The sequence below is a fragment of the Notothenia coriiceps genome, unplaced genomic scaffold (assembly GCF_000735185.1).
Source record: "Notothenia coriiceps isolate Sejong01 unplaced genomic scaffold, NC01 NC01_scaffold00024667, whole genome shotgun sequence".
NCBI lineage: Eukaryota > Metazoa > Chordata > Actinopteri > Perciformes > Nototheniidae > Notothenia > Notothenia coriiceps.
In genome coordinates this window covers 2,310,996-2,320,441 of record NW_011357368.1, presented here as the reverse complement: position 1 = coordinate 2,320,441, position 9,446 = coordinate 2,310,996, and the positions used below count along the sequence as shown (strand labels likewise).

Below are 9,446 nucleotides of genomic sequence, written 5' to 3'. Positions count from 1 at the left end.
TAATCCCCCTCGCTTCCAGAAAACAGGTCACAGACACATATTCTAGCTTTCATCCAGTTTCCACATTTTAATATCCTGGTGAGAAATGAGAACTATTTAAAAAATAGAATAAGAACATGTGTCGCTGTACTGTAGATGGATTTTCTAACAGTAGTGGGATAGAAGGAGTGATGCTCTTCAAAGTGAGGAAAGTGTGCCACCACCTGGACGTTTTAAAACTTTCTAGTAAGGAAAATAAGACAGGAGACTATTCTTTAATTTCCCGAATTGAAATCCACACTTTTACTTAAAAAAAAAATCCAACAATGATGTGATTCATCTGATTTGTTTACAAAAGAAACTGTCACACAAACTTTTCTTAATCTTAACATTCTCCATTTATTTTGAACACTCGCTTGAAAAAACTTTAGTGCAAATCATACAGAGGACTGTTCAGATATTGATAACGTGATTTTAAATAATTAATAAATAAACATGACTCAATTAACACTTTGAAATGCTACAAGCACTTTTCACAGTTAAATAACAGTCTCAAAAACCGCCCTGTACACCAAACAAACTGAAGGAGCTATAACGTTTGAAAAGGCAAACATTTAAAATAGAGATCTCTCAGATATAAGATATTGTCAAGCTTTAGTTTGCCTAAATACAAATAAATCAGTTCATGATGATTAAATGATTACCCTGTATAGCACTGAATCTTCAAACTAATAGCTTATACAAAATGTAATTCAACAGATACAACTCATTGCACTCACTCCATGACATTTCCATGTGTCACTATACAGTAGGTGTTCCAGCTAAAAATACCCAACCACTGATCTCACATTTCCATGTTGTGATTTCTACATGTAATTAACTACACTTCACACAATAAACTGTTGACAGCAGGTTATAAGCAATGAAGAAAACAGACAGTATTTCTAATCTAATGAAGATGTATAGTGGGTTGGGGGGGGGCGGGGGGGGGGGGGACACAGATCATTCTGACAGTGATTTTGTGAAACTGGTGCAGGAGAAAAACCTACAAGCAGACTGTAAATATATATAGTTGTCAATAGAATTCTGAAAGTAGTGAAGCAAAGACAAAGCACTGGAGTTAAATATCAGTCAGTGTTGTTTAGAATTTAACTTTAGCTATTGTAATAGTGGCTATGACGCATCCAAGCTGTACAAATTAAACAGTGCTTTTGTTTTGAATTGCAGTGCCAACGCAACTGTTTCCCAAAAGAACCTTTCATTGTGCCATATAAACCCGAAAATTAAACCAATTAGATGTTTCGTAGGAAAACCGTTTTGTAAAACATTCTAGGGCACATAGAGCACTATTCTCTAACTCGCATTGAATCACATAGCAACTGGGCCGACCAGATTACTTACTATTGCAATTTGCAATGACGGTAGCATTCAATCTACCAGGTTACATTTACAACATTAAAAACACTGACTTTCATAATAGTAGTTAACGTTGCTGATATCTCTAACAAAAATGTGTATAGGTAGCTAAAGGCCATTATTACACTGAACTATAGAGTCCTACTTGTATATGATTATGTTGTATTATAAGTAATCTTGATGTGTCTTTTATATAAAATTATTATTATTATTATATACTTACACTGATTCATTTTAATCAACATCAGATTCCGTGTGTAAGGCCTAATTGCATCAACATAATCCCTCCTGAATGAGAACAGCTGTAGTATAAGCTTGCAGCATGCAGAAAGAGTTCAAACCAAAAGGCAACAGACGACAGATAAGGAAAAGTGCAAATGCATGCTGAGAATGATTGCCGCCTGCCATCCTCTCTAAAGAACCCAGAAAGTAGGAAATGAGAGCATCCTTCCAGCCTCACGTCCTCCCACTTCCTTTCCAAATTTGTGACACGTAGCAGTCAGACTAACTTCAAAGTGCAAATCCAAGCCGTTGACAGAAAGTTTACGAACTGAAAGGAGAACTCTACAAAACTCAGAGCGACTAGAAAAGCCTTCAGATTCTCAGTTAAATACATCCACTCACTGCAGCGCTAAGTTGTCCGTTATATCCGTCCTCAAATCAGTCATTTCTTGTACAGTATGATGCAACCTGGGTCCATGAGCTTTACAGTGTGATGGGGAGCAGTTCTCTCCTGTATGAGCAGCTTCACAGCAAGGTCCGGAAAACAAAGAGATGGACGTTAGGATGCTGAAATCAATGGGTTACTGCTTTTACTTTTGTTAATTCAAAATAATAAAACATTTAATATTTTGTAGCGCTTTTTTAAATACTCAAAGATGCCTTAAAAACAAACAAAAAACATTTCATTCAAGAATACAAAAATCGAAAACATAAGATTTTTAAATATATATATTCTATACATAACATTTGAATTATTTGTTTTTTTTAGGGATGGAGCAGTGCCGATATATTATTTTCTGTCTTTCCAAAATGTTTATCCCATAAATATACTGTATATCATGTTAAGAGGCTTGCATATTGTAGATGCTGCTATATCAGTATCAGCAAATTAGGAATGACTGTTTAAGTAATTTCTTTGTTTACAATGTTTTTTTGTATACAGAGCTCTTGATTATTGTCATTTTTATTATTTAAATGAACTGTTAAATAAACATTAACTACCTGAGGGTCCCCTTCAGACTGCAGGACTGTGCTCAGAGCTGCTGCTGTCCTCTGGGCCCGGCGTGGGGGGCCGCTCCTCCCTCTGCGCTGCAGCCTGCTGTGGTTTCACTATGGTGATCTTAATGGGCATCCGTTTGACGCTGTGCTGCATTCGGCTATACTGTCGCATAGAGGGGTTAAAAGTGCGAACGATGGGAACTTCACTCAGAGTGGGCGTGTCTTGTTTCAGGTGTGTGCTCTCTTTGATAATTATTTTACTTCTTTTGTTTGACAGGACGGTTTGCACTGGTAGGATGGCGGGTCTTTTAGCAGGGCTAGAAGTCTGCAGTCTGGTTTTATGCAGAGGTGAGGATTGTTGTGTCTCTTCAGCTCCTCTGTGCAGGTGTCCATCATTCTCCTTCGTCACAGAGATGCCTCCTTCTTTCCTTTTCTTCACCTCTTTGGGTTTCTTGGGGCAGACGGCCATGTGTTTGGTTCTGCTGCGGCGCATTGTGAACTCCCTGCTGCAGTGCGGGCAGACGAAGATCTCCTGCTGCTCATCCACATGTGCGGGTGACATTTTATTCGATGAAGGGACTGACTTGTTCCTCTGTGGCATGACCCTTTGGACCAACTTTTTCTTCCTCTTGCTCAGCACCTTGAACTTTACATTTACTGCTGAATCTTGGTTAGGTTTGGACCTGTTGGACTGGCTGGGTCTGTTCGACGCATTTAGTCTGTTCGACGCATTTAGTCCGTTAGTGGAGTTAGTGGTAGATAGAACTCCATTTTGAGTTTTTGCAAAGTGGCGTAGTGGGATGGGATTCCTTTTGGGGGTGTATCGCCTTTTATCGCTGGCATTCGCACAAGTCAGGATGTGCTTATGTAACTCTGGCATGTTATCAAAGCTCTTCCCACACTTGGTGCAGCGAATGGCCGTGCTGAAGGTTTGTGGGATGTTGTGGGTGGTGAAGTTTGTGGCTGAAGCTAAGGTGCCCGTGGTGGACCTGTTATGGTAGGGAAACGGAGGGGGCTTATAGCTGGGGTAATGTTGGTTGATGCCGAGACGAACATCCGGCCCTTTGAGTTTGGCTCCATCTGAGGCCAGGATTTTTATAGTTGTTAACAGTTCTTCAGCAGCCTCATCTACTTCCCCTTCTTCCTTTTTCACCTTCGGATCCTCTGCAGCGTCGGGCACTGAGGTCTCCGTGGTGACTTTTGTTAAGTTATTGAAGTTCTGAGGTCTTAGTTTTCCCTTTTCCTCTTCTGTGTATGTACACTGCTGTCCGGGATGTAATTCTTCCTGATGCTGTTTTAGATTGCAAAGGTAGACAAATTCCTTCGTGCATGCACTGCAAACATAAGTCTTGCCCACCCCGTGGAGGCTTGATCGATGATCGAGCAAAGCGGAGGGTTTGCTGAACAGCAGCACGCAGAACTCACATTTGTAGGGCCATTCATCAGCATGGTCACCTACATGATGGCCCAGTTCTTTCATTGAATGGAAAAGCTTATCGCACACGTTGCAGATGAAATTCTTGGTGAAAGTCTGCTCCTCTTCGGCTTTCTCAGAAGAAGGCGAGGTTTTAGATGGGGTTTCGAGGGCGGAAACAGTGCTGTCAGCAGCTTCTTCCTCTTTGATGGTTGATGGCTCCGCGTTAACAACAAGCTCTGGGTCAGGACCTGATTCAACCACTGGAGCAGGACAATCAGATAGCACTGAGGCGGCGGTGGTGGATAGAGTAACTGATTCTGCGATGGATGACATCAGAATAGTGGGGTCTTCAGTTTGCGGGTTGGGCACTGATACAATCTGTTCCTGTTCGACGTGATTAACAACCATCTGTGTAGGTGCTGGAGGCTCAGCAGTGTTTTCTTGTAAGGTGACTGCAGCAGGGACTATACTCCCCGGGGCTTCAAGAGCTATTGTGCACTCTATCAACACCGTGTTGCTGGTTAGGTTATACGAGTTAATGAGGGAATCATTGAAAGTTACAGTGGGTGTGAATTGCCCTTCTGACGTAGGAGTGGACTCCAATATAGGCGGATTGAGTGTTATTTGATCAGAGAGAAACATGTGGCTGGGTAGATTTAGAGTCGGGTGAAAAGGTTGGGAGAGAGTGACAGGGTCGGCAGAATTTGTAGTGGCAAATCCAGTAGTTAAATCACACTCTGAAAAATGTAATGCATTTTCCGTGCAGGTTACCTGTGATATATCAGGGGCTAATACCTGGATTGGTCGGTTTGAAATATGTGACGGTGCCAACACTGTGATTAATGAAGGAGCAGTGGAGAGCCCTGTGTGTGAAGCATGGGTGGTGAATGCTATGGTGCACGGTGAAGATGGCTGCAAGGAGAGAGGGGTCAGGGAGGGTGATGGAGTCAGGGAATTGGAGGGAAGTGCAAGACCATAAACAAGCCCTTCTGCCATAGACTGCATTGGGCTCATCATATCTTGACTTGTAAGTATGGTGAAGTCTGTCAGTAAGGAGGTGTCTGGATTCATGAAGCTTATATTTTGCTCTAAACTATCAATTAAGGTCATTCCCATCATGCCTTCAATTGATTTTCCTTCTGTTAAAACTGCATGTGAAATGAAATTTAACATCAGTTCAGATTCCCCATGATTTGTTTTTTGGAAACTCAAATCCAGCGCCGAATCGGCTGAAGCTATGTCTTCACTGCTTTTGACTGTGTTGGAGAGATCCAGTGGTTGCTGGTTACAGGAATTACCGCCGGTGGAGGGAGGCCAGCTCTCCGTCTGTGGCTCCTCCTCAGGTGGGGTTGCGTCATCCTTCACATTGGCTGTTTGGTGCGCAGGTGAACTATGTTGGGTCTCCGTCTGTCCTGTATTCACAGCTTCACAATCTCCACTATCTGCCGTTTCTTCTCTAGGGCTTTGCTGTGGAGAGCTCGGTGGAGGAGACCCAGTCCTTCTTTTGAACCGTCCTGTCCCTGCAGGCAGCACAGACAGAGAGACGGGTGATAAAGGCTTCTGGCCGTCTGCGATGAGTGCGAGTTTAAGGCCATCCTGCTTCTCCAGCAGCTGCTTCAGCTTTGGAGACAGAAACACAGTTCTTTCCTTCTGCACCACTGTACCCTCTGTATTCTGAGGAAAAAGATTCTCTATTATAGAACATACAAGTGAAGATGAGGAAGAAGACACAACCACGTCAGACTCCAGTTCAGTTTTAATTTGTGGTAAAAGCGGAGGTGTCGCGGTTCTTCTCCTTGCCAGTGGTTGACCAGACATCTCTGAATCTGTATTTAACACCTGGCTGATTTGGGTGGGGTCTAGAATCAGGGCGTCTAGTCCAACTACAGTTGCAGACCCAGAATGAACCTCAGCTGCTTCACAGCTACTGATCGTACTTGTTGACACTATCCTTCCATCAATATAAAAGCTAAGATTCTCTGAAATATTGCTAGAGATGTCAAGCATGTATTGTTCTGCTTGTCCCACTTCGTTCTCAAGAACAGCTGCAGGTGCCATTTTGTCAACAAGCTCCGTTTCCTGTTGGTTTGTTTCACTGCACATCCCCTCAACGTTTTCCTCTTGGGGCACATGGGCTTTTTCCACATGTGTGACTTGCAGGTGCTGCTCGTGGATCCTTCGCTCATGCCGCCGCTTGTTGGTATGTGTAGTGAATACCTTTTCACAGTACTTGCAAGCATGACGCCCCTCTGACACTCCCGGTTTGTCTGGCTGAGCGTTGTGGTCACCAGAGGACAAAATGGGAGTATTAGAGCCAGTGGTGGATGAAGTATGAAGCTGCATGACCGAGCCTGCTAAATCCAGAGGCTTTACCTTCTCATGGTGCAACAACTCCAGATTCGAAGCTAGTGAAATATTGGTTTTGTATTTGTGAGCATCGTTGTTTGCAGAGGTGTGGATGTGCATGTGTCGTTCCAGGCCTGGTTTGGTGGTGAAGTGTCTCTCACAGTGCTGGCATTGAAAATAGTTTGAGTCCCTCTCAGTGTCCTGGTATGGTGACTTAACCATGTCGGATGCAATATTGGTTTCCTCTTGATTAATGTCCATCTTATCCATGTCCTCATTCTCTACAAATTCTGAGATGTATAGGTGAGGAGAGTCCTCCATCTTTGTGGAGGTTGTATACAGCTCTCTGAAGGAAGTTTGTCGCACAGGATCTTTTACAGTTGTCACACCTACTGAAAAGATAAAGAAAATAGTCATTTAGCAACCCACAACTAGCATAGCTGAAAGATACACATCAAATTAACCAATCATTCACTATTTATACTTTAGCGCAAAATAATGCATCACAGGCGATCGTTTATCTCTTGATCAAAATGACTATGTAAAACAATTAAACTACTAATAATAGTAACGGTCATACCAATTTGAACCTGTACGAGCTGCCCCCTCAACCAGGTGAGCTAACAGGGCACACTTGTTCCTGAGTTGTATTACAGTTATTTTGAAAAGTATTACATTGTAAACATGTTTAGGATATGGTCCACATGCTTTATCATAGCACAATGTTATTGTTTTCATTATCTTAAGTCTATTATTAATTTGTTTGGACATAATTGATCAGCCATGAACAATATTGTAAAATATATAATAAGATATACAATTATATAACGCTTATAAACAAATTCTAACCATAATGACCATTTATTTCCTATTATTTAAAATATGAACCAGTTGTTAAACATTTCAATAAAGTTTTGTGTAGAATTGTCATCACGCCATCTTACCATTTTAATGTTCAGTGCAGAGTGAGAGACATGATTTGTTGACAGATTAACATAAAGGCTTTTTCTTATGCTGCAAGGAGAAAGAAAACAAAAAAACTGATTATAAAAAAACGATTAAACCCATTATATAATATAACACTTAGGACTAAACTACTGAATAATAAGAAGTTCAATTTGATCAAAATGAACAGCTGTGGTGTGGGAGCAGACATACTTTATCTCTTTAGTCATTTGCATGCTGAGTAACCCTTGGGTCCTGTTTTTTTAATGTATGCTAATGTCACCAATCATTAAAAAAAAATGTACCAACAAACACAGCAATAATGTATGTACCCCCGCCTTGTTACACTATGTCATATCCTTTAAGTGTTTTATTTGTATTTGCAAGTTGCCTACAGAGAGTACAGTCCTAAAATACAGCTAATCTGTCCCCAGATTACTTTATTTACCCTGGTATGGTAACTTTACACCACCTGCTACACAGATTACCTTTTCACAACTGGCAGCTGCTACACATACCTTAAATGTAAATCTTTATTTTTAATAGCCACCTTTCATTTATTATTCCAAAACATGTAAACATAACATTCAATCATTAAATGCTTGGTAAGACAAAATGGCAGGCTCATCACGGGTGACAGTCTGATTTGTCGTGCTCTTCCACCTGCTCCTCACAGCCGCATTAGCTCTTAAAGCATTAAAGTCAGCAATACTCAATTGTTTCTTCAGTTATCCGTTAACAGTTTGGATAGAATTGTATGCATTTAAATTCAGCCTACATAATAATTGCATTACAAGCGGTTATTAGGCAACTGAGGGGGCACGAGAGGAAATGTAAACAAAGACCTTATAGCTCGTGTTTATATTTGTTATCCATTAACAATTTAAAGAAATTTCTATGTGCACAGATACAACCGAGTCATGATATATTAACAGAATCGAAAATGTAAGCACCATTAAAAGGGCCTTTCCGTATACTGAATTATGTGAGCCAGTTTTCGTAATATTCAACTTCTATTTTCAACTGAGCAGCAACAGGCTTAAGTGACACTTATTACACATCAAATAGATGTATAAAAAAGCAATTATCTATTTTTATATTATAATTACACAACTCGGATTAGCTTTCACACGCCTCTGCTTCACCTGGCTTGATGACGCTCCCCCGTCCTTGCACCATTGCTAGCTGGTCACACAACACGTCGTCACATTACTGTTATGCTACAGAGGCTGCTATCTTAAAAAGGTCAACTGGCTTCTCTAAAATAGCCCTACACTCCCCGACTGATATAGGGAAACAACTCACGAATGACTTCCCTTCAACCGCCAATGTCCTAAAACAACGCTGCACTTATCAAGTGAAATAAATCTACTGTTATCGCTATTACAGCTTCAACAGTGATGTGCTAGCTGCAATGCTAGCTCGCAAGCCCTGGCTATATATAGGATAGAACGACCGTTACAAACACTGACAGTTAATACAAACCTGCACGTGACACTTCCCGAACATGCTAACTTCCGTAGAATGGTTTGAAATGTTCCTCTCGTGCAGGTTGTGTACAGTTCTGTTATCTTTTTCTTCTTCCCCAATGTACCAATGGAAATCAGGTGTTCTGATTGGTCCGAAAATGTGGATGTCAAATGTTGACCAATCAGCAACAGGCTTGTTACGGCGCTGGAAGAAGAGGAAGAAAACTCTTCAGAGCAAAAGGCAGCTGTCACTCACCTTAGACTAAAACGAGAACATAAGTACATCATTGCAAGACTTTGCAATATGTTTTTCTTTAACATGTACAAATCTAATGCTTGCACTCAGAAATGATGCTAGAAATATAGTTGTCTATCTACATTTCAGTGTTGGGCTATAATGACTAATAATGAGAATAGTAATAATTAAAAAAAATTTCATTTAAAATAAGAGGATTGAAACCAAATTTAAATTGTAAAATATAAACTGATGGCCAGGTAGTTTTACCTTTTTTTTTCATTATGCTTATGTAGAACTTTGAATTTTCAAACTAACTACATATTCTGTTATATTAGCTCGTAACAAAAAAAGGCGTTGACAAATATGAATACAACTTGTTTTAAAAATCATAATTTTCTATCTGAAATCGACCCTT

General features: G+C 40.7%; 1 protein-coding gene across 3 annotated transcripts; it reads right to left on the bottom strand.

Annotated features, from left to right (window-relative positions):
- Positions 1–253: 253 nt before the first annotated feature.
- On the bottom strand, positions 254–8,896 carry prdm2a (PR domain containing 2, with ZNF domain a). Of its 3 annotated transcripts, none has more exons than XM_010782430.1 (4): positions 8,810–8,896; positions 7,324–7,393; positions 2,620–6,771; positions 254–2,140 (listed from the first exon to the last, which is right to left on the bottom strand). In XM_010782430.1, exon 3 carries the CDS (start codon positions 6,698–6,700, stop codon positions 2,633–2,635), a length of 4,068 nt encoding a protein of 1,355 aa, XP_010780732.1. In that variant the 5' UTR covers positions 6,701–6,771; positions 7,324–7,393; positions 8,810–8,896; the 3' UTR covers positions 254–2,140; positions 2,620–2,632. The 3 variants fall into 3 exon arrangements, with proteins under 3 accessions (XP_010780732.1, XP_010780734.1, XP_010780733.1); XM_010782432.1 differs by having other exon boundaries at positions 2,620–6,768; XM_010782431.1 differs by lacking the exon at positions 8,810–8,896 and adding an exon at positions 8,470–8,788.
- Between the last annotated feature and the right edge of the window lie 550 nt (positions 8,897–9,446).